The following is a 26,280-nucleotide window of genomic DNA, read 5'->3' as shown; positions in this document are numbered from 1 at the left end:
TCTCCTGCCAGATGCTATGCTTTCGCAGGAGACTTGGTGGAAAGCAGCACATGCCTGTGCTGTTGGAACAGAAAAGCCTAGTGTTATCACTTAAGCAACCCAAGGCACAGATACATTTTTCTCCTGCCAACTCTGATGTGGGAGAGCAGGACCACAGCAAGAATACCCACAACAAAATTCTCAATGCTATCGCTTCTTTCCACAACTTAAATGCAGTGGGGCCTGGTCCAGCAATTTGGAAATGGAGATTACTGTCTGTGTTCATTTTCATCCTTTCTTCCCTACGAAAAGACTCCACAGGGCACTCTAATCAGCAGTGCAGAATGATGCAGGCAGATACAGAAAACCAGTCAGCTTTTGTGGCATCATCCCTAGTTTCTCAGGACTTCTGCGGCTAAATAGAAAGCTGACCTTCTTTTGTCAGTGAAGGTATAACTCTTCCTCTTTCCTGCTCTGGGAACAACTCTGGTAGGATTAGATGGCATAGAAACCTTGGCAGCATGACATTGTACAGCTCTTCCCACAGGAAATCTGGCTGCAGATAAAAGATTCTGCACAGTTCAGGATTAGCACAACTGTTAAATACAGATGAGATTTTGGTCTTGTGCTTCTACTACCCTACAAGACTAATCTTGAAAACAGCTTCAACTCTAGATGGGAGAATACAGTTAATTCATTCGCCCTCATCTGATTTCCCCATGGCAATTTCTCCCTAAATTTAACATTTTTATAATGCCTTAGACATCTATGCTACTGCTCTCTGAGACTGTTTCAGGCTGAGGCATTTCTAGTGCTCCTGACTAAGAGTTGCTGCTTTCAGCTGCTGAGCCCAGGAAGTGACTCTAATGTTTCTTTATGTCATTTAATGTAATCCAGTTGAGCAGATTAGCTTTTACTTAGCAATGCTTTAGAGTCATGATTCTTGTTGTAAATGCCAGTGATTTCCTTTCCTACTTAAACGAACAGTGTAGCAGAAAGAAAGTTTTCATGTTAATGTTCAGTAAAATTAATACTCTTTTAGCATCCAGTACAGGAAAAGACAGTGCTGCACTCAGAGCACATCTATAGCTTTCCTTCCCCTTTCCATGTAGCATTCCTCTTTATTCTGTGGTCTCTTTTAATAACACTTAACACCAAATAAAATATTCACTTGTTTGCTTGCAATGCATGATCAAAATACTTTAGTACACACAGAATATGTCAGTCAAGTATTATTTATACTGAGTCAGGAATTCCCCCAAATTACTTTGTCTTGGAAACCCCAGTCCTCCTGCCATATATTTATATATTATTAACAGAATCTTTTTTAATGCATCTATTTAGTGTTTGCTGGTGAATAAAGGGCTCATACAAACTTACTCATAAAACACAATACTGGAAGAAAAGCAGGGCCTTGGCACTGGAAATAAAAATCCTAAGGTCAACAGCACTATGAAAATGCACAATTGCCAAAAGATCTATGGAAAAGGCAATTAAAATGGTACAGCTTACTTCTGTGTTGTAACTGAGATGAGAAAAAGCCCTGCTGACTTTTGGCTCCTTGATGAACACAATCCTAGTTTGTGTGAGCTTCTTGTCAAAAGTTTGTGCTTTTTGTGGGGTGTCATATACAGAAAACTGAAAAGGGACTTTTGGCATCACAGTGCCATGTGACTAACTCACACAATACCGCAACCTCATCATCACTCCTATAAATTTAATCTAGCACCACCTTCTTGACATTTATATCTGTACCTGTTTCAGTGCTTCAATTCACCACTGGGAAGAGGCTATATATTTGAGATGTTCATGCACATGCTTTCTGAACTGGAATTGTTCTTTTGCCTCTCTGAAGTTCTTTTGCCTCCTCTGATCTATTTTTAGAAAACAATCATGTCTTCTCTTGGCTTTAACTGGGTAGCTGAAACAGGTCCAGTTCTCCTGGTCCCTCCACATGTAACACAAGTTTGCCAATTCTCTGATCATTTATGCAGTAATACTCTGCTGCTGTGTTTCTTGGTAGATCAGATTTAGGCACAGGAGTTCACATGAGGTCCTGCCAGTGTCTTGTACAATGGCTTTTACAGCTTGTCACCTTTGCTGGAAACCCCACCTGCGGTGTAAAGTCTATTTGACTATTTCACAGCCATGCCATTTTTTGATGATTCAGTCATACCACAAGTCATCAATACACACTTTCTTCTCTGTTATATCCAGATATGAGGCTGTATCTTACAACATGCATCCCTGCTATTAGGTCATAAAAAGCAGACTTTGCATCTCATCCTATTTGTAGGAGGTTAATCCTGAAGACTATTCAGTATTTTTTTTGTGCAGCATTCCAATCCAGTGCTGCAGGTAGGATCTACTTTTGCTGCCAAATGGATTATAATGTGTTGTATTTATGTTTGATATCTATAAACAAAACATTCAGAATGTTATCAGGTCACCTCTCAGTTGATAATTCAGTACTTCACAACGCAGCACACTGAACATTTACTTATAATAATGGCGCTGGTTTAGAGCTCCTGTGAGCCTCTTCAAAATACATAGTTAATTTAAATACTTATCAAAGAAAAGCAACTGAATCTCAAGAACAACAAAAAAATTTCAAGTATATGACACAGCTAAAGCACAGAAAGACTGTCTGCAACATTACCAAGGCTTCAGAACTAACAGAACCCAAGCAGCTATGTTTTCCAGTATGACCTGCAAGACTGACTTTTGAGCGCTCATTTAGCCAAATGGGTAAACAATTACTAAATGCAACTCCGTTCTTTGCAGTAGCAATACCTCACACTGGCATCCAGCACTTGAGAGCAAAAATATCAACGAGATTCTAACCTCCAAGAAAACAAAAGAACTGTAGTGAGATGATAAGCCAGAGTGGAAAATCTAATTTCACATTGACATTAAGGATGTAAGAAGTGCACATGCATAATATACAGTAAGATCAACAGTGAAAGCTCCCATATATATGTGTCTGGCACATATATGTGTCTGGCAGTTCCTAACAGTTTTACAGGAATTCAGAATGGGTCACTCAACACTATGGCTACAAAGTAACATACAGCTACTGTGATACACATTGTCAGAAAATGACTTTAAAATGTTTCCAGAAAGTACATCCCCATGTAATCCTGTACAACAGCCACTCAGGGAAGAGTAGCTGACTCACATACTCCCCCTTCAATCCTCCCACAGCACACAGTAAAATGAAAACGAATATCTGGCAGTAAAAACAGGGCAACAGTATCTCTTTCTTACCTTTTCAAGGAGTGCTCTGGTTGTTCTGTGTTTGAACCCAGGTATGTATAAACCAAATACACTTTTAAAATCATGCAATGCAGTAATTATCAGCAATTTTCACTACTTTTCATTATGATCCCTAAGTTAACACCTTTCTCTCTCCCTCTCTCAAGGCAACTGCCCAGAAATACACTTGAGTATTTCTGTCCCCTACACACTCTGTGGGAGATATAAACACATCTCTTTACAACTACAGAGGCTACTTCTGAGATGAAGGTGGTATTGTACCTCTCATACTGTCTCTACGGGGTGATCAATGTGTCCAGAACTGAGGAACTACCTAAACACAGCCAGAAGTGGATGCTTACATTTAAAGACCTGAAACAGACTTTATTTGGGGCTTTACCATGCAGGTCTACACCTGCTTAGGATAAACGGCTGAGCTGTCTTAAGAGAGATGTGACAGTCATGCCAGCTTTTTCCACAATAACCTAACAACTTAAGCATGTTATCAGAAACTGGAGGCCAGGGTTCAATACTGTTTTCAACCTGAGAGTCTTTCACCAAACTGCTCCCACCCCACAGCCATCTGAGCAGGGTTACTGCGGTCTCCTGCTGAGGCTGGCCTAGCATGTAGACAGAAATACAAGAAATCACAGGATAGTGTTCATAAAGGAAACTGTCTAATCAAATGGATTACTCTCTTTGTCCATTATTTCCCTTTTAATTCAATGACCACCTAAAATATAACACATTTAAGGTCCCATGAGAAAGGAGCAAGAACTTCAGGTCTCTTGCTTGCCCAGGAGAAGCTTCAGAAACTTTGCGCTCCTAGTTAGAGGTTTCTACTGGTTTACTGAGATACTCAAGCAATAATTCAGAATGGGGTGGTGGTTCACAGGAGATTGAACACAGAAATGGAACACTGTCCTCCCTGTTAAATGGTTTGAAAGGTTCCCAGCAGGGATTTGGACCAGCCAGCTACCAGATCCCCAAAATTTCTAGACATGATCAGGGCCCATTCTCAGCTGGCAATCTAGAGGTGATCCTTGGGCCTGTGAGCTCTGCAGTATGTACATGGACTGTTTTTAGCCAGCTGGCCTCGTGACCAGAGAATGGTATCGGGCATACAAAATTCACTAGTAAATACACACACCTGAAGTCTGAACTCAAGTAGGCTAAGCTGAGCGCTAAGTAGCCATTCCACGGAAAAGGATCATGAAGAAATGACACTGTTTTGTTCCTTGCACACTGAGAGTCTGAGCTGTTCATTTCAGTAAGTAGGCTTAAGAAAAACATATTTTATCAATTCTGACTGAAGCTGGTGGTCCAGAGGCAGCAAAACAGGGTATGAGTTCCAAGAGTTTATGATTCACCAGTTGAATTGCTGATGGATCCAGTGGTCCAAAGGATGCTAGCAGAGAACTAGCCCAGCTGAACTGGACTATCACACCGCTAGTATGAGAGGTGAGCAACTCAGAGATGACTATCATTAGGAATTATGCAACGATATGGTCTCCACTGCATTCTACTTAAGATCAGCATGTAGAAGGAAAGTAAAAAAGCCACAACCAAATACCCAAAACCAAATCAAAACGCGGCGCCTCATAATAGCGCAGCAAATGCTTCGGTTGTTAATTATAACCATAACCCACAAGAAATTATTGGTGAGATATGAAACTGAAAAATAATCTCTTAGGAGATATGGAATAATCTATTCTCTCTTTTATTCTGGAATCACTATAGCTTGCTTTATTTATAATAGATTCATTTTTATTAGTCATATTGCTAAATGACAGATAGCATTACATGCTAGGCTCTCAGTGACATGAATAATTACATAAAGAAATCAAGAATTGATGCTCCTTTTACCAAGGGATTATGTGAGAAATCACAGTAAAAGGACCATAGAAATTTCTGAACAAGCCAGCAGAACATGTGAAGCTGCACCAGGCATGCCCAGACAACATATACCATGAATTCTAACTCAAGTCCCAGTAACAATCCAAGGACAAGTTCTACTGCATAACAAAAAAGAATTACAGCATTTTTACAGCATAAGCAATTACTGTACTGTTCCCTCAATGAAACTGAAATTGACCCTTCTGCTGTAAATAATTATACTTGTTGCTATAAAGAAGGACAATTATGGGTATTAATAAAACCCCATCCCTTCTGTATCACAGACATCCTCAAACAAATTTACTGGCTGCCTTACAGGTTGTAAAACTATGATTTGAAAATACAATTTGCAGGCAAGAGCTGACCCTACAGCATACAACTCAAACCTTTATGTTTACAGACCCTTAAACAATAGAAAGGATGCTTGTAGCAAGCAAACCGAAGAATGGACAGTTAAGTTCCCTTCATGCTTTTTAGACCTGGCAGTCTCACTCTATTTCTAAAGGCTATATTTTGAACATGACATTTCAGAATACTACTGAGTTAGTAATGCTACTTGAACATGTACAATAACATTATTTCAACATAACCATTCCTTTATCATAAATCCACCAAATATCTAGACTGTTTTATCAGTGAGTTCTTGAAAGGCCAAAGTTAATTTTTCGTTTTATTGGGAAGCTTTCCAACCTCCTCGTTAATGTACAGTTTTGATATTTCTCTCCTCATCTGCATCTAGATGAGGTTTTCTTTTTTTCTCATTACCCTATTATCATAAAATGTTACTGGGAATAGAAGGAAATTAGAATAACATGCTAGCACATTACATAATGTGCCAGGTAGGAACTGTGAGAGGACGGAGCTAAAAATACAGATGTTGTTGCGATGCTTTTATTTGCATGTGCTGTTGCCCTGTTTTTTTTTCCCACACAGAACGGTAACAAATCTCTTATTGTGCAAATCAGCATTCTCTCATCTCAAAACTCATTTGTTCACTTATCCTGAACTTACAATCATACTTAAGATGTCTGCCTCTATAATTCATACATGGGAATTAATGCTGCACTCTATGCAACATGTAAACTCAAGATGGAGATACCAGTACCTCTTCTCTGTGAAGTGGATTACAACATTAAGGCCCAGCCCTTTCACTGTCATGTAGTTACAACAGCAATAAAAATGCCCCTATGGTCTCTTCAAGGTTATAGAAAATATCCTGAAATTTTTGTATACAGAATGCTTGAAGCCCTGCTGATTTTTGAGTTTCAGTGATACCTGCCATGGGTTTCTAAACAGCCTGGCTAGCTTGCTGGCTTTTGTTTGGATTTCTTGATTGCCAGGAAAACAATTTAATCTGCTGATCTGCCAACCAGGTGAGCATTTTTGTGAAGACAGCAGGTTTCAAGAATAAAGGCAGGTAATGACTTCTCTGGAAGGCTATCTGTAGGATTGCAGGGTCCTGCAAAAGCTCTCAGGCTTCAGATGACCCCATCTCCGTTTACTTGGAAATGTCCAAACAGTATTGCATTCCCTAACAGATGTAGAACTAGGAGTAAAGTCCTGCTCTCAGACTATGAGAAAGAGAGCAGTCACAGTGACAAAACAGTCACTGAAAGCTAATCCTTATGGTACCTGTCATGCTGAAGGAAAGAGATGAGGCCCTTAGACATGACCTTCTACCTCACAACATGTGTGGCAGGGCTGGGAAGGCAACTGTGACCTCTGCTTAGTGTGGAGTGTGTGGTGGCTCAAGTAGGGAACTGTTTCATCACATATGAGTCTTTGCATCTCAAAGGTGACTGCCTCAGTTTAATTTACTCCTTCCTATCAGTAGACAGGGTGTAGGAATTGGGTGTTCTGTCATTCATTTAAGAATCATACTACGAATGTTGTTGAAACGCCTAAGCCATCTACAGGATTATGTCCTGGACCTGAGCTGAGAATGGTTTCTTTACACTATGCATCTTCCTTTAAATCATGCCGTTCCTATCCTAGGGATCATGTGCAGATGGCCTTAATTCCACCTATGACAGTGAACCCAGAATTTACAAGGTGCCTTTAAAGGTCTGCATTAAGCCAATAAGAAATGTAAATCTCTCTGGAATTCAAACAGTCTGAACAGATCGTGAAGTGTTTATCTGATAAGTAGTAGAAAGGAGTGCTTATCACTTTAGAGAACATGCAGTTTGAAATTTCTATGGTAGTTTTCAGCTGCACTTCAAAATACTTAATAACTTCATATGGCCTTTCAGGCTGAAATACAGTATACATTACTTCTTGAGAAGAGAAGTAAGAGAAGAGAGATTAAAAGTATGATTCAAAACTAAGCACTTCAAGTAAAGAGATGTTTGCTTTATTTTCCCAGTAGAGTTATTCTTATTTATGCATGTTGAAGATGTTGGGCACATTGATTATAAAGGGCATGCATTGAAAGTACACAGACTGTCTTCACTCTAGCACACTCTCAGCTTTCAACTCACATAATTTGAAGTTTATTTGCTTCCTTCTCCATATTTTCTTTAAGGTACTTTTAAATTGTAGTACTTCGCAATTGCTGCAGTTCTCTCTCTCATCTGGACTTTGCAGCCTCAGGTGCTGTGGGACAGATACCACATACTCCACACAGAAGGCACCGCGGCATCCTTAATGTCAAGTATTGTATTCCCAGGGTGTTGCTAGCTGACACACTTGGCCCTCCTATTCTCTCACTTCAGACTGGAACAGAAGAGTACCAAGTGTCTATGGTGTCTATAAGAGCAGAAAGGGTGTCTGAATGAGCCATTAACTGATTAGAAGGGGCAAATCCAGCTGAGCCAAAGTCAGTAATGTGAGAGAGACCAGGGGGCAGAGTAGAGCCTGGATGGTCTTGCTTTCTTTCTTATCCTTGCTCCTTTCCCCTGTCTGCTGCTCTCAGTGTGCCTGCCATGCCCAGGTCGTTCTTGTGTTATCTGGGCAGAAGTCTTTGGGATGTTTACTACTAAGGTTTTTTGAGGATGTGGCACAGAACAGCAGGAAGAGGGTGGTGTGGCAACAGTATTTTGCTGATTATGTAAGCGAGATAAAGGAAGTGGAAACACTCAACCTTTATTATGGCAAGACTAACTGGAAAACTATGTGACAGAGAAAACTTGCTTCTCTCTGCTGAAGCTAAAAGCTTGGAGGAAAACTTTTTCAGAGGAGGTCAGAAGAACCTCTTATGGAATGTGGCAAACAATTTGAAACTCTTTCTAACATGCAGTCAGTGAGCACTACAGTTTTAATTTCTGTGTATGAGCCAAATCTTTGCAATAAATTAGTGGTCCTTAGCTGAAGTATAAGGACCTGACCATTCTATAAACCTGCAGACAATTTGTCCTCAGGGTCTTTCAAACTTTAGCCTAACTTGCCCTGAAGAAGTAAAAGATACAAATGATACTGTCTTGGAAAAGTGAGTTCCTCAACAGATACTGAAGAACCCTCATAGAAAAAAATATTTGCATTTCCATGCTTTTAATGAAAATTCTTAAAAACTTTACTGTAAAATACACCTTTGAAAAGAAGACAGAATATCCACAATAGAATCATGGAATCATAGAATAGTTAGGGTTGGAAAGGACCTCAAGATCATCTAGTTCCAAGCCCCCTGCCATGGGCAGGGACACCTCACACTAAACCATCTCACCCAAGGCTTTGTCTAACCTGGCCTTGAACACCACCTCACAACTTCCCTGGGCAACCCATTCCAGTGCCTCACCACCCTTACATTAATGAACTTCTTCCTTATATCCAATCTAAACTTCCCCTGTTTAAGTTTTAACCCATTACCCCTTGTCCTATCACTACAGTCCCTAACAAAATGTTCCACCCATCCTTATAGGCCCCCTTCAGATACAAGGACATGTATTATGCAATTCTACAAAGCCATCATCTTAGATGTAAAAAAAAAAAAAAGCCTTGCAAATTACAATAATTCTAAAAAGTCAAAATAGCTTAGCCAGCTGTTAAAGAAGCACATACACTCATCATTACTGAATGCATTTACTGCTTTAAACATATATAATTCCAAAATAATCTCCTTGAAATAAATGCAACAGTCATAAAACATGATGGAAATTGAAGACAGAGCAAGCAGTATTTTTTGTATTAAAACTCTGACAAAATACATTTTAATCTTGTCCAGTCTTACGAATTCTAAAACAACCTGGAATGCCATTTGGCCTTCATGATTAATGTGTACTTTATCATTGTAAACAGGGCTTCCTGAACATTCTATAAAGTCTGCTTTTTGAATCAACATCTAAACAATCAGCATTGCCCGTTCTCTCCTTTAATGCTGTAGTGGTTGCGTGCAGATTCTAAATAAGTTGTAAGATACCAGTATGTTTCATACTAAGTAGAGAAGAAGAATTTAATCACAGAAAAAAAGCTGAAATTCTGAATGACCTCAGGTATTGCCTTTGTTGGCTTGAACAGCAGAATTTGTGCTCTCCTTATCCATCTCAGGAATTTAAAAGTTTTATGTGACATGGCTGATGTGTTGATCAATAAAACAACAACAATCATTTACACTGCAAGTTTAGTGCAGTTTCAAAAATCTGCATTAACCAAGCTGGTAGTTGTAGCAGAATCAATAGACAAGGCATCTTGCTTAGTGGTGTGCATAAATGAAGTATGACTAAACTTTTAACACCCAATGAATACAGATTAAGATGATAAAATCCATATGCAGAATGTGTTCTACAAGCTGAGCAATGACAGTGTGCTTGAGAATGTAATGCACGATAAAATGTTGTAGGTATTAAGAAATTCTTTAATTTTCACACTGCTTCACTCTGAATTTACATTGTAGGTTTGCAGTCAGCATTCATTTTAAGACCTGTTGCAAAGGACCTCGGTAAATCTGCCACTCTGTGTTCATCTGTCAGTTCTACAGCTTCATGTTATATTAAATCTTCCCTCCTATTTTCCTAACCACTCAGCCCCTCATTTAGCATACTTTAATCTCCTAACTAGCTCCTTTCTACTGTCAGAAGTTTCTGATGTGTCACTACTGCTGTAGAAGTCAATCATCTTTAGTTCAGGATGCAGATAAAAGGAATGAATTTTTTTTATTATTATTATTATTAATGGTCTAATACATTTGTGTTTAAACAACAACTTCAACTGGTATTATTTCAACCCACATACTTGAATTTAGAATGACCAAATTATAGCTTTGTGAAATAAATTAAGACAAATATTGTATCATCCTGTTTCTAATCTATCTTGCTAAATCAGTTTCATTAAACCTGCTTTAAATGCTTTCTGGTTTGTTTTTTTTTTTTCTTTTCTTTTCTCAGCTGGCACAGAGTTACCCAAAGTCTCACATGTTCTTTTAAAAAAGTTTTCTTAATGACCAACAGGATGGCCTTTCCTACATACCTAAAGCTTCATACATATAATACATAAGGCAGCAATAAATATGCTGTATAGTAAAAATAAGACCAAACCACTAATTACATGGAACATTGAATATTCTGAAGAAACCCAAACCACATTTATTTTCATTCACACATATACGTGTCTACCAGGTCTATATTTCCCAGACCAAAGACCTTAGTATCACAATGAAAATAATTGACAATCACACACTACAGATGGAAACTTCCTCCAGTAATAAAAAATTCACCTTTTTCAATGATACACAGTTAGCCAGAGGGAAACATCCTAAACCTCTGAAATATCTGTATTTCTCTTATCTGTATTTTCATTTATTCACAGTACTGAGCTCATTACCGGTTTGCATTCAAAATAATCTAATCATTCCTTTGTTTTCTTCAGCTAAAAGCAAGCATCTTTTGTTCCAATCAATGAAGGACTTACACAGTGCCATGTTTCTTGGCAGTGAAATAAACCTTTGCAAATTGGAAATTCATTAACAGGTACTATATAACACTAAAGAACATGAGCTACTGGTTTTCCAGGTTGATTTTTTTTCCCCTATTTCTGCTATCATGGTCAATTAAATGTAAATCCGTTCTGAATGTTACAGCACATATTGTTTAAATGGGCTAACTTACTAGGAGTTTATCTTAAATCTGTGAAGTAAACAAGAAGGCTGAATATTAAAGACAGTAGCTCAGCATAAAATATGTGATATGCCCTTGAACTTATAACATTGCAGTAAGCAATTACCTTAAAGAAGCCACCCACACAACAGAACTATGGCTTTGTTCCTTATCTTCAAAGAACAAGCCACTTGCATCTGGATCAAATCCTTTAAACAATACACAAACACTCAACATCAAAGCACTTCATTTTCTTCAGTTATTTAATTTAATTAGAGCTAATAAAGACATGAATTTAGACACTGATTGCTGTGTAGAAAATCCCAAAAAAGCATGTTCAAGAAATTAATCAATTTGGTTTTAATTTTACGAAGATTTTCCCCCCAGTACCTGACAGGAGCGCCTCTACTCTGTGCAGGTTTCAGCAAGACTGTCACAGTGCTGTCAGTTTGATTCAAAGGTGTTTCAAGTTCATATGGTGGCATAGAGGGTGCTAGAATAAGAAAAGAAAAGATGCAGAAATAATAATTATTCCTGTATTTCTTCTTTCAAGAGCTGTATCTTTATTTGAATAGGTAATTTTAAAGACTTCTTCAGATATGAAGACCATATCATACATCTAAGATGCTTTCCATTTACAACACAAGTGTGAGACCACTGTTAAATAACTTCAGGGAGGTGTGGGGGGGGAAGAAAAAAAAGAAAAACCAAACGAAGAAATTTCGCCAAATGCTGCCAATTTCAAGACAGGAAACAGACACTAGTAGGAGTAAGTTTGCAGAAAGTATTGAGAATCCATGACTTGGAAACAGAAAACTTATCTCAAGAAGAACATCTGCGAATGCGCATGCTGAAGTGACTGTAGTTTTTGAAACTGAGCCCAGCTTTCTCAGTATGTCAGTTGTATTGGGATGCACTCTCAGAATTTGTCATTCCTGGAATTTTAACTAGTGCTGTAACTGTCCTGGGCCCATTATCCACCACAGACATAATTTACAATAATAATCAGGATTATCACCATGAGAGAGTACCTTCATTTGAAGTCGTACTCCATAGCACTTTTGCAAACTATGTCCTCGTTAAGGAACCACAGTTGGGATAAAACCAAACGATGCCTCAGTTATTGTCTTTTACTGTTGCTACTTTTTTCAGTGCTATCATCAAGTCACATTTTATCATTATATTGGATGGAAGGCTGCTTGCTTAATTGGTTGTTTAGCAGCCTGTTGTATCCTTAGACTCCAGTTGTTAATGATGATATACAATTAGCAGATTAAAAGACTACAGAAGCAAAAAGCTGTCATCACAATGATTTTTTCTGACCACAAGAATAATGCTGGGCAGTGAACTTACCTAAGCTGATTCATGCTGAAAAATAAAACACATTTAGCAGGGGACAAGATGTTTTTTTTTCCAGCAGGTTCTTCTAATGGTTAATTATACTTCATGATGAATATGGAGACCTGTTTGGCATCTCAGTTTGTTCAGCTGAAACTTCCAGCCACTGGACACTTTGTGTATCATGCTGAAGAAGTTACTCATAGTATGCTCCGCATAAATATAGCAACCTGTGGGCCCCTCTAGCAAATTAAATGCTGCAACAACATGAGTCTTTCTTTCAAGTGTATTTTCCAGTCTTTTTCACATTCCCAGTAGCAGCTGCATCTACTTGAAAGGCATATGAACTCTCTCCATTATTCATATTGCCTTACATATCCAAGTAAAGATTGCATTAACACTTTCATCCACAACTCGTCAGTCTGCCATGAAAACATTAACACTTTCATTGCTTTTCACTGATATTCACCTGTCTTGAAATGCTTTACAAATGTAAAAGATAGTGTTATAAAACCTCCTTGTAAGGTGAGAAGGTTTTATTCTATTTACAATCCTGGATATAAGGTACAAACATTTAAACTAATAATTTTAAGTAAATTGGGTACCCACTTTGAGAAGTCTAAAGGCATATTACAGTACTTTAAAGGTTCAGACACAATTTTCACATATTTTAGTTTTGCAGTTTTGAATATCCAGAATTTGTTCACATAATGCCCTATTTTCAAGTTGGCCATCCTGAAGAAAACAAGGGAAGCACAGAGTGAGTGCATCTCCAGAAAGCTGTATGGACTTTCAATGTTTTTGCAACACTGCAATTGTCATTTCTTGCCCTTGGTCTCCTGCCCACATTTTAACAAGTCTTGTAATCTTCCTAATTTACGTGTCCTAGGTCCCTACATGCACTCTAAACTAATCTTAGTGCCTCTCCACTACAACTGTCTTCCTGACCAGAGTATGAGTTGTGGTTCTCCAAGTCCCATCTTCTAGTCCTGGTTACGTTTTCTCTTCACCACAGATACTTGGATATTATCTACTCTTCCATTTTTCTCCTGCCTAGGTTAGGAGTATTTCTCCGCCACACTGCTCCCATGTAAAGAAGGAGATTATCAATAAGAAGAGAAAACAGGAGATATTTTTTCCTGTCCACAGTTTTTGCAACTGCATGCGTCTCTGGAAGCAGAAAGCTCAGATGCGCTAAAAGGTAATGCCCTTAGAGATTCTCTGTGTTGGGCCACACTGAGTTGACGAACACACAAGCAAGGCTCTCAAAGCTCAAAGAACTTAAATGTTCAGTAAGTATGGTATCTATGGTAATATTAGATGCTCAATTCTGTCAACTTTCCATCATTTATGTGCAAACTGTAAAAATTACAAATTGCCCTAATCTGGACAGATTTTCAGAGTGATGGTCCAGGTTAATGTCTCTCTTCTTGCTAAATATTTAAATCCCAGTTTGGAAACACTTCAGTAATGTATCAGTCAGCAGAATTTTCCACAATGTCAGCCACGTTCCTCAGATGGATGAAATTCTTCTTAGTATGAAAGACAGCATACAAGATTTTAGCCCACACAGCTGACTTTTCACAAAGTTATATGGAACAGAAAACAGTCTTCTAATAGAGTGCCCATCATTTCTGATAGCATGCACTGCTACCAGCTCTGCTTTTGGTAATACATATTTACATACAGATCGCTTCATCCATCAGTGCCAATCACACTACTGTAGAATGAAACATACCAACTATTTACAGTACAGAACAGTACTCAAACACTTAAGATAGGAAATTTGAGTATCTTATTCAAATGAAAATGCGGTCTAGAGTTAGACAAAGTAAAATGCAATGACTCAATCCAGAAATTGGTCAGAATGCACTGTTGCCACCTCATCTGTTCTAAAAACCAAAACCCTTTCATTCATAAATGTTCAGTGGTTTTGTTCCATATATCTCCAAAAGGGAGAGCACTGGCCACATCAAGAGCCTCAAAGCTTTACAGGAAGACAATGAGATCTCAGGCCAATAGCACTGCAGAAGATACCATATTCAACAGCTAAAATTTCAGTTGTGATTTTTCAACAAGACTAAGAAATATATGCATTCTGCTTCTATTTTAAATTCCCCAGGAGATTAAAGCTTGTCCATGGCTTTAACTACCCATGGACAAGTCATAAGCATTCCTTGTTAGTGCAGTAACTAACACAATGTAATGAGAGAGTGGGGTGCAGACGAGATAGCTAGCAAAGCTTCATCACATGGTAGCCTGGAGGTTATTCTCATTCCCAAACATGCCTGAAATGCTTGCTCACACCACTGAGTTTTAGCTGGGGACGTATCAAATTTAGAAAAGAAAAAAATTTAAGATCCAGCACTATTCTCAGACGATTGAATTCTCATCCATTCTCAATAGTCTTCTTCCTTCCTTCCTCATTGCAATAAGGGCTGATTCTGCTATCTTAAGTCCTATTGAGTCTTGGTGTGTCAGAAATTGATTTCTGACAGAGAAAGATTTTGCTCAGTATAGCAAATGGGATGAAAAATGAATCCCATCTTTACTGATCACTGTTAATTATGTTAAGACCTCCTACAAAGAATTATTTTGTAACTTGAAAATTATCAACTAACTTCTGTATTGGCAATAATTTCCACCATGCATTAACTGCCCTTTCCTGTAAGAACAAAAAATAAATTGGTCTATCTATCTCTGATTAACACTTGTTACTTGTTTTCATTCCAGTGAGGACAGAAAATGAGTGATGGGGACAATACACAGAATGAGAGCAAAAGAGAAACAAGATGTTGAACCCAAATGCATTCCTTTATCTTTTCTGAAAAGCACAGTTGACCACAAATAGATAAGGCAATTTTCTATAAATATTACTAAGGGGCCATAGTTCAACTGTCAGTTTAATTCCCAAGAAGATTGTATAGAAGTGAAGAGTAAAGGGATTCCAACTGTAACTTTGTAAAACATTTTGTCATCAATTACATAAGTATTTTAGAGGATGCAATTGTATTGCATCCCATCAGCTAGAGAAATGAAGTGTTTCTTTGCCTCTGGGAAGGCTATAAAACATTGTTCATGGATTTGCAGAAGTGACAAAGGCATGCTGCTGCTATTTGAAAACCACTAGTCCTGATGTTCCTGTCTAATACAGTTTCATATCCACTTCAGTCCACACGCCTTCTAGGAACATACTCAGGCTGGCAGTTAGCTACACTTTCTAAGCGAGTGGTAGACATACAGTACTTCTGCTCTACTCTCAATTGTTCACGGCTCATTGAAGAGATTTTCCAGCACCGTTACTGTACTAATTTAGAACCACGTCAAGGCTGACTAAGCTCTGAATGAAACCTTCATCCTCATGTCCAGAAAACCCTATGCTAAATGTTGCAACAGCAGCTGGCACTGACTGGAGGCACATAATTCATAGGGTTTCTTGGGTCATAAGTTACAGTTGTGAAGAGGAATTTCAAAGTACTAGCTGGTACTTAAGCACTTGGAAGTTTTTCAGGTATGTTAATATATGTCACTTTGACATCTTCAGGGATGAACATGTATTTTACTTCTTCAATTTGCTGCTTGTTAAATCCTAAGGAGGAACTAAACAACAAAAGAATTGCACACGATGTTATCATAAGCAAATTATAATATTCTTTAATCAAGTACCTGATATTTTAGTGGTGAACTGATTTGTAATTGGAGGTCCAAAGCCTTTAGCTGTGCTGGCTCTAATGGTGAAAGAGTAGGTAGTACCAGGATACAGTCCGAAAAAGAGATAGTGTGTTTCATTTCCCAGCTTTGAGACTCGTCCACTTTGATTGGATAAATCTATTTCTGGGTCAAAGGAACTGACTGCTTTGTAGGTGATCTGCAAAAGAATAAGAAAGTTATAAACTGCCTTGAACAGATGGACAGAGATTGCATCTTTATCCAGTAAACCCTCTGGATGTATGCGCTGTCAGACATTTTATGATAAGCTATCTTACTCTCTTGTACTCTTCAAATTCCAAATCCCATGAAGGGACACAGAAACTCAGCTGTAACTGGTATGAGTTATTACTTTTATAGATACAGAGACTTAGAGGCAGCTGGATTACAACTCTAAAGGATGGGCTAAGGCTTACATTAATTCTTTCAAGATGCTGGCTTTAACAGCATCATTTTTTAAATTCATCTTACTATTGGTTTCAATCAATAACAACAGGAAAACCAAAACAATCAGGTAAACAGATAAGCAAATAACAGAAGGTATAGCATCCAGTTCCAGCTGACTTCATTATAATTACACTTTGCTCTGAATAAGATTATCCATAAAAGATGATAAGGGCAGCTTAAGGCAAATTTTTCAGGAAGTGGGTAAAGCTTCTATTTTAGTCTGAAGCTTAGGTATCGTAATTGCTAATTTGGACTTTTTCAGGTTATTACATTGTACCTAGGTCAGATACTCATTGGAGGAAAACAGAGATAAAATGTTAAGTAATATATGCATAGTGTATATTGTATCCTCAGCTCTTTCTTTGATTCAAACAGTATTTTCAGTTTTCATTAGAAATGTTAATATAAGTTCACAGTAAAACTTGATCCAGATTTCTTCTGTTAATTACTAATTTCTATGCTCTGTAATGAGAATTTAAAAGTAAGAAATCCATTAAAAAAGTAAAAATGATTCATCCCTCCTTTTTAAAGTTTCATTTTTACGCAAATAATTCCAAACACTCTTATTATACAAAGTGATAATTGACACTCCTTTAGCTATATTTATTCCATATCATTATACTTAATAAGACAGTACATAGACACATCTAAGTGTCGGCATTGCACACCTTAAACACTTGCAATTTCCTAGAACCTCTGACTTAATGAAAATTGATTTTTATATGACTCATATAACACCAATAAAGCGCGGAAAATTGTTAATAAAAACTTTGATACCACCTAGATAAACCCCGACATTATTTCAGTGGATACAGGCAGATCCTGTACAACTCCCCATCCATAAACTGCACTGGAAGTGCCCTAAAACGACTCAACTCACTCTCCTACTTATGACAGAAGAACATTGCATTACCAAATATCTGAACTTTTATCAGTAAAGAAATAAAGGTTACATATTGCCCAAAATAATCTCCCTTTCTGATGGTAGCTGTTATGCCTGCTTGTGGGAGAGTGGGTCAGAACTTTTTTTGGAGATTTTAAAAGAGAGGTTAAACAACTGCATTACAATTACATTTCATACACAATTGATGTAGATACGTGAACTAAATGATGCCTTGCTGCTCCCTGTAAACTCTGTTTTCTACATTTCTATGATTCTTAAATGAATTTTCCAAAATCTCATTTAAGTTCTATTCAAAATAATGCCAGGATATCGGAGACTCCATGGTCTATGTTAGATTTTTACAATTTTTTTTGCAGCATTTAGTTATTAGATAGCTAAGAGCTGATGTTCCAGAATGATGGATGACAAAAAGGGGCATGAGGGTCATTTTCTTACTGGATCCTGACTATTTTTATCAAATTTAGACAGAACCTTGCCCAAAGGACTAATCCCTTTATTCCTCCAACTGTAGATCTGTACTGGTGATAGGGAAGCAAAATAGTATAATTTGTCATTATGTCATTTCTTCATCTAAAGGCTTTTCTCTTTAAATATTGGTAAAATAATTGGATTTGCATGTAATTTCACAATAGCAATGAATACTTTAATACTTGATACTTCAACACACTTCCAATATATGTGATATCCACATATATTAAAAGACTGTCTCCTTCAGGCATAAAAGCAAATTCCTGGCCCTGGGAAACAGGCCAAGTTATGGGATTTTTAACAACATGTAAAGTTAGGTACTCAGAGTAAGAAATGCTAGATACAGAGGTGAGAAGATTGAGCTTCCGCACTGGCTGAAGGATGCAGACTCAGGACTGCACTTTAAGTTCATGTTGTCTGCTGGGATCAAGACCCTGGGACCTCTTGCTGAAAGAAGGTGCCTGTAGTTTTAAGGCTACCCCTATAAAAAACAGCTACCAGCTAAAGAGCTTGCCCTGATATAGTGGTTTAAACCCTAGCCAGACAGCTTGTTCACTCACTCCCAGTGAGTGGTGCGGGGCTGACAGCAATCGAGCCCCCCGCCCCCCCCCCCCCTTCCCCCGGGGCTCTCCCCTTTCCTGCTCCCAGAGGAACAGGGAGGAGGATCGAAAGAGTGCAACTCTTGAGACAAGAACAGTCCAGCAACCAATGTACAACACAAATCACCACCACTACCACCAACGACAACAATGATAAGAGAAAATAACAAGGGAAGAGAATACGATACCACCGGCCAAGAAACGAGTCCCACCCGGAAGCCCGTGTCCTTCCGGGTAACTCCCAGTTACCCCCACCCCGGGCATGACGTGCTGTGGTATGGAATACCTCCTTGGCTAGCCTGGGTCAGGCGCCCCGTCTCTGCTTCCTCACAGCTTCCCCTCCTCCCCGGCAGAGCATGAACCTCACAAAGTCCTTGGTCAGGGTAAACATCACTTAGCAACAACCGAAAACATCCGTATCACCAGCACTGTTCCCAGGCTGGAAGTCAAAACACTGCACTGCACCAGCTACCATGAAGGAGAAACATGACTGCTACTGCTGAACCCAGGACACCTGGAAAGAGCAACTTTGCTCCTAGGTCTGACTCAGGCTTACATACTTGCAGTTTTGCCTCACCCAAGCTATGCCTCTTCAACTCCAGAGGCACTCTCACAATTGCTTTCCTCCTGGCACTACAATTCTTTTACCCACGGTTGTTTACAGCCCAGTGGCAGGTGACAGGTAAATGGAAGGACCATTTGCCCCTCCCTGCATGCCTCAGTCACTCCCCTGCAAGCATGTTATAATGAACTGGGGAATCCCTCAATCTGAAATGTCCCCTACCCTGACCTTCTCCTTACTAGGTTAGTGCTCATCTGACAGACCATTCTCTGAAAGATGAATGCCAAGGGCACCATAGTTTTCATGAACATACCAAATACAGCATATGTTTGTGTAAGAGCAACTTTAATGGCTGTGCTTTTTATTATCAGAATATTTGATGTACACACAGCCAGGGCTTAGATGCCTCTTTTTCTAAGCCTTGGCTTGCAACAAGTTATAGGCAGGAGTTAGACGCTTCACTTTTCAAGCTTGGGTTGTTTGGAGCTGTGCTGGATCCACTACCTCGACAGCACAGTGATCAGCCAGAGAGGTGTCTACTGAGACATCATGAATAGTTTAAATCAATCTATAAACCACATAAATATCATCTAACTTGTCTGGATCTTACCCTGTGACCTGCTTCAGTTAGATAAAATATGCCTGAAGTATACTTTTATATTTCCCCTCAAGTATACATTTCAAATAGATGAAATGTCCCCATGATTCACTGTGTATATTTGCTTGCCTCTGGGTAGTTTAGCAGTCATATTAATAAAACCTTTGTGATACATTTTAGGCTTATAAGAAAACATCAGGGCAGAAAAGGTATTGACAAATAAACCTTCAGCAACTAGGTGTCTGTACACATTTAGCCACCTGACTGGACTGAGTCGGCATGTTTAAAACAAGGGACAGATCGGCTGTATCAGTCTGTTGGTATCTTTTACTTAAAAAGTAATTAAATCAAGTTTATGACTTAACCGTTTGCCTTGCTCCCTCAGACTCTGCTTTGAAGTGCATTAGATAAACAGTAAATGAGATACCGGCATTTACCTTTCAATATTCTGTTCACTGTTGGAATACTATTTTCTTTTGACTTGCACAGTCCTGACTACCTTAGAAAGTCTGGCCATGCTATTCTTTTCCATCTCTGAATACATCTGCACATCTCCCATTACAGATGATGGAGTTCTGTATGTTTATACATTACAGAATGAACTGCACGTATACAGTGCATATACTCCTCAGCAGTGTAATTAGATGTGCATGTGCGTTTGTAAGTAGAAAGATGGTTCATCATGGTGTGTGTCTAGGTGCACAAAGCCTAACATCAGTAAGAACATTAACATATTAACTAAAACATTCTGATCCCTGAAGACAGGCAACTGTTGAACTAGCTGGAAAGTAGTTAGTTTTATGAAAAAATCAATTCATAGTTTTTCATAACATTTTATCCTCTTACAATAGAGTAGTTTTCAAAACAGTATCAATAGGTTACCATTCAATTCAACTTTTCTTTTACACAGTATCTCATTTAGGTGGGTTTTTTTTTTTAAACAAATCATTTCAATACCAATTTTGTAGCAAGGTCAGGTAAGAAGCTTAACAGTGATTACTGTCTGACAGCTTAATCTGTGCAGTCTTTTGTCAATTTTTCTAAAAGGTATTCAGGCAAAGGTTCCACACGAGGAAAAGCAGCGATTTTTAGACATCTAACAACATGCAATTTTGGTTAATTTGCATTTAAAAAATGTTAGGGGATTTTTTTTTTTAATTATGCCCGCTTGTTTGTATTACAATAGGCTCCCTGTAACGAGTCTAAATGTGGTGTTGACTGTCGCCACTGTGTAATGCCTCCTATTTTTAAAAAAATTCACTAAGATCTCTCTTTCAGTCTTTTTACAATATTTGATCCACATTACTAGGTAGAATGCTGTATCACATGGCTCTAAAAATACCAGGTTTCTTAGAGCTGATAACCTAGGGACAGTTTGCTTCCTGCGTAATTCACTCCTACATTACGTATGTGATTTTATTACTTTGTAACCGGTACTATCTTCAAAAAGAAGATTAATTTTACATACACTGTAAAAAAATAAAAATATTTCTTACAAATTATGCATTTTGAAAATCAAAACTATACATAACAATTTAAACATGGCAAAATGCTAGGTACCTCATACAGAGTAATTACACCATATGTTTGCGCTGGCTCTCTCCACTGAAGAAAAATCTTCTCTTCAAAGGTGCTCCCTTGAATGGATTCAAGTGGCACAGCACTCGGGACTAATGGATAAAAAGAGGAAAAAATGATCTTTTGAGAAAAATTTCAGGAGACACTCTGATTAATATTTGGGCTGTTGAGGCATAAAACCCATCCCACTATTAATTCCCCAAGACTGAAGCAAAGGCCAGGGCAGTTCAGGAGAAGAATGGTTAATTTAACAAAACTGTGCCATAAAGGAAACGTGTCACCTTCAGTGTAAGAAGGAATTAGTGAGCATAACACTTATCCCATAAATGCTACTAATGAAAGAAAAGGATAAGCCAGCATTTTATAAGGAATTAGGTGATATCTCAAATAGAAATTCCTGCAAGTAAAATCTACTTGAGGTACTTACTTCTCAATAGTGTTACTGTCCCACAGTGAAAAACATAGTAAACATTCATATATGAAAATGGACAAGTATTGAAGTAACAACGTATAGCTTCAACAGACTGAACTAAAATGGTTAGCTTGGAAAGATGAGCCACATGTTCAACAGAACAGCAGTGCTCACTGGCATTAGACCTGAAGACCTACAACAGGGTGAATGTCAGGAAATTATGAAGCAGCCAAACCAAATATCTAACATTATTCATTTTTCTTAAAAGTCTCTTAATTTATATGAATGAGCTCTGAAGAGTCAGGGATGTCAAGACCACTGTCAGAGATCTATTTCTGTTTACTGTTTGTTCTGCAACAAATTTCCTTATCCCTCAGCCAATCTCAATGCAGTTTTGAGAGAAGAATATGTGTATAAACAGCACATGGACATGTATTTGCAGTTTTAGTTTTTGAACACTTGCAATGGAATGAGTAAAGAAAATCTTCGGGATTGTACGCAGGACTGCTGTGAGGCAACAGGCATTGATGGGTTAGCACTTTTCCACAAACTATATGCAAAAATACAGTAGAACCCGCTCTGAGCAAAAGGCTGGACTAAATGAGCTCTGGAGGTCCCCTGCAATCTACATGATTGTGTGATTTGAAAAATTATGATGGTTATTTGGGTCCGTACACTCTGTTGTGTTACATCCAGATTTATGTACCTTACTGGAGGTGTACAGTATACTAAAAAGTTGTAATTTTTGTCCATGGTATTCTCTTAACTACCGATGCTGTTTTTTAATAGGTCTCGGAATAATCTAGAGGGCCAGGAATAAGAACATATTATGTGAAATTCTACAGAAAATACATGAACAGCCCAGATAACAATAAGGTCTTTAGCTTTGCCATCCTACAGTTGAACTGAATAAAATTTAGAGGATGACAGCAGAATTAATTCTAATTAAGCAATGTTTTGTTAGCTATGCTTTGTCAAAACTTTTGCAATAGCAACTATACATTCCTAAATTGTTTAATTTATTCCCTCATATATTTTGATTAGAAATTGGTAGTACACAAAACCAAGACAGCAGATGGTAAATGATTTAATAGGGTTAAATGACAGACTCCAAGTATTTGTTATAAGAGGAACTCATCATTGTTGATTTTTTTTCTAGAAATTATTCCAACATGTTTGCCGTAAATCTATCGCTGATCTGGAAGAAAATACAAAGCCATTCCTGTTCAGATCGCAGACGAGAAAACTGGGAGGAGGACAGATTTGTTATACAAAGCAATGCCAGTCATTTGATAACATTTCTTTGAACAGTATGCATTTTAAAATAGTTAAAAGCAAGGTCAAAAGACTTGGGCGCACTTGTAGAGTGCATGAAGGGGCTATATCTCAGAATGCTCCGGGAAAGTGAAACTGATTCTTGATGCATGACCAATTCAACAAAGAATCACATTTTGGTATCATAGCTAACAGAGTTCCAGTAAACTCTCTGCAAGTATAATCACAGTATCACAATAATATTACAGAGGACTTAGGAGGACAGCATAACCTTTCCATGTAATATTATTAGAACATTACAGAGCCATATTAGCCAATTATGTTGTCATGCTTTTTTGAAAAAAGACATTCATAAATTACATTATTGCTCAAAATTTAAAAAAATGAGATCTGACACACCCCCCACACCCCCCCCCCCCGTTAGCTGGAAATACCAAAAAGGAAGGGAATATATATATAGTTCAATATCAGTATATGGAATATACTGATATTGTCTGAATAAGCAGTCCAGTAGTTGGAAAGCCAAAGCTAGAGGAAAAATTTAAACCACAAGTCAAGAACAAATAGTTAATGTTGAGCACATCGTTCTATAGGAAAGCTTACATGAAGATACTGTGAACAATCACCTGAAATTTCTTCAAAATGATACTGGAACTTTTAATAGGCAGAGCATAGCTCAAGCATAAGTTATTAATGAAGAAATTATTAAATGACGTGTGATGTTTTAGGTTATGCATAAACTCATTTTAACACTTCCAATGGAACCTTTAATACCTTAAAATTGGTGAATTCAGTGGGAACTTTGTTACAGATTTGAGTGAAAGTAGAACATGCATTTATACAGAAGTGTATTGACTATTAGACAGTATGCATGTATAAATATTTGTAAATATAAAACTCACCATCTTCATCAGTCTGTACTACAAGTTCCTGGCTTTCTTTTCGTCCTTCAGGATTCATTAGTACTAATTTGATGCTGACATTTGTATATGGTGATAAATTAGTAATTGTGTGCTGGGGATGTGAACTTTCTGTATCCCAGCTTACTTCTTCTCTCACTTGCTCTTGTCCCCCAGCCTGGTAACGGTAATGGACTGTGAGGTTGTATCGATGGCAACGTGTGACATTATATCCAAATGGTTCCCAGCAAATGGTGATTTGTCTAGATTTGATCTCCACAACCTCTAGTTTTCGTGGCCCACGCATCGGATCTGCAAAATTACCAACATAATTATAGTATGATTATTTATTCATGCTATAGCAGTAAGTAACAGGAGTAGCAAGCTGCACATTTCCATAAATATAACGTATAAGCAGAAACAGAAATTCACTGCTTTATCTCTAATCGTGAAAATGACAATGAAATAAAAGCACAGATCTGAAAAATCAGGGAAAAAATCCCAGACAAAACATGAGAAAGGGACAGAAAAGTCTTTGATGAAAAACGAAGAGCAAACAAAGTACCAGAAAGTTTTTATGCTTTAACTCAAAGTACATGATAAAGTTTAAATGATGCTTATTATTTACTTATCTGCTGCCTGCAAAAAATAAATGCATCCCATTTTTTTTTACAAATTAATTTGCGTTAACACTTTAAAAGCAAAAACTTTAACACAACCAGTATCTAACAAGAAAAGTTAAGGGAAAACTTGCAAATACATGGTGATTTTCTCCCGGGACTGTTTACACAAAGAAAAAGTGTTAAGTTGTTCTTCCGCTATTTTTTAGTCATTTAAGTTAGACTGAATGCAATTACTCAATCTCTATTTGGCCAGGACATTAAGTTAATATTTCAATTCCTTTAAAATAGTCCATAGGGTTCTTTTCCCGACAACATTACCTGGTAATGTTGTCGTTATCTCGTCGTTCATCCCCATACCCACCCCCCCCTCTAAAATTTGTCCTAGTTGTTTAGCAAAGAATAAAAAGAAACAGACAAGGCACATCAGCTGATACCCTAATGCACCTGTGCTTTCCTGGTGATCTCTCAGTTGATAACCAGCCATAGATCACATCTAACAGAATCATACCCAAGAACACGGCTACTTATACACAAGAACCAAAGACTGTCATTGATGTAGTTAAATTTTTGTCATAGAATCAGCTAGGTTGTAAAAGACCTTTAAGATCATCCAAATCCAGCCTTTACCCCAGGACTGCCAAGTCCACCAATAAACCATGCCACCAAGGGCCTTGTCTACATTCAGTCCTACTGGTCCCAGAGACTGAGACAGAAAAGTGAAGCCAAACTTCCACCATATTACAATGAAACCACTGAGCTGACACCCCCCTCACCCCCCGCAAACGTTTTCAAAACACTGTCATTAATAAAGCTATTATACATATTTAGCAATAATCTAGTTTTTTTCATATTGGAGCCCTCAACAAGATTAAAGACAATGTCTGGTTTTATCCACTGCTTCACTAGTTAAATACTTAGAAGAGTTTTAATGAGCTAGAAGCCTCTTACACGTAAACAAATTAATATGCATCTTCCCTCTTTTATGTTTATTAATCAACGTGCCTTCACTAGGAATGTTCTAAACAATTTACACAGGATTTCATCTTCTTACTTTTTAATAAAATCCCTGCATGCTTGAAATATTTGTTCAAAGATGTTATTCATCTTAACTCCTTGAAGAAAAGGTGTTAAGAAATTGCTTGTTCTCTCTAACATCTACAAAGCCCGGTATTTTTTTCCCCTTTCAAATTCTCCAGATTCTTTTTTCTTTTTCTTTTTTTTTTTTCTTTGTTTCTTTTTTCTTAATTGCCACTACCCAACAGTGTTGATCACCAACATAGAATATTTGACAATTGGTGACAAAATGGCAAAGTAAAACAAATTCAATAAGAGATCTAATCCTGGTCTCCTTTCTAGTGACTGACTGGTAAAAATATACTCACCAAGGATAAACCACAATAGAGCCATTTACCTGCTTCCCCACACAGATACCCCAGCTAAGAATCCTGGTGTTTGGGACATTTTCTACTGCTACAACAATTAAGATTACTGATGGCAAAGCTCAAAGGTAAGTAAGTCCTAGAAGTTTCATGTCTTTAAGCATTTACTCCTGCATAATTCAGACATGAATGTAATGAAAAAATTGTTTTCTTCTATTTTTTTCTTCTTTTTGTTTCCTATTAAGCATTTCTTCATGTAGGTGAGACTATGAATAGCAAAGGAGATTTGGTGGGTGTTGTGTAACTGTACTGCTATCTGAATGGGCTTAATGGG

The 26,280-nt window shown here is 37.8% G+C and overlaps 1 protein-coding gene across 12 annotated transcripts in view; it reads right to left on the bottom strand.

Moving 5' to 3' along the window:
- The window catches only part of PTPRM (protein tyrosine phosphatase receptor type M), a 472,285-nt gene that overhangs the window by 201,973 nt on the left and 244,032 nt on the right, over window positions 1-26,280 (bottom strand). For all 12 annotated transcript variants that reach the window (XM_061448768.1, XM_061448769.1, XM_061448772.1 and 9 more), the window contains 4 exons: window positions 23,948-24,256; window positions 21,341-21,450; window positions 16,161-16,362; window positions 11,547-11,649 (listed from right to left, as the gene is read on the bottom strand). In XM_061448768.1, the coding sequence (XP_061304752.1) occupies window positions 11,547-11,649; window positions 16,161-16,362; window positions 21,341-21,450; window positions 23,948-24,256 (724 nt within the window). The remainder of the gene's footprint in view (window positions 1-11,546; window positions 11,650-16,160; window positions 16,363-21,340; window positions 21,451-23,947; window positions 24,257-26,280) is intronic.

Source organism: Pezoporus flaviventris, unplaced genomic scaffold, assembly GCF_033815535.1.
Source record: "Pezoporus flaviventris isolate CSIRO_AGI_PZ_B2104156 unplaced genomic scaffold, CSIRO_AGI_Pfla_v1 ptg000007l, whole genome shotgun sequence".
Classification (NCBI taxonomy): domain Eukaryota; kingdom Metazoa; phylum Chordata; class Aves; order Psittaciformes; family Psittacidae; genus Pezoporus; species Pezoporus flaviventris.
Note: the sequence above shows the minus strand (reverse complement) of the source record. Positions and strands in the feature narration are given on the sequence as shown.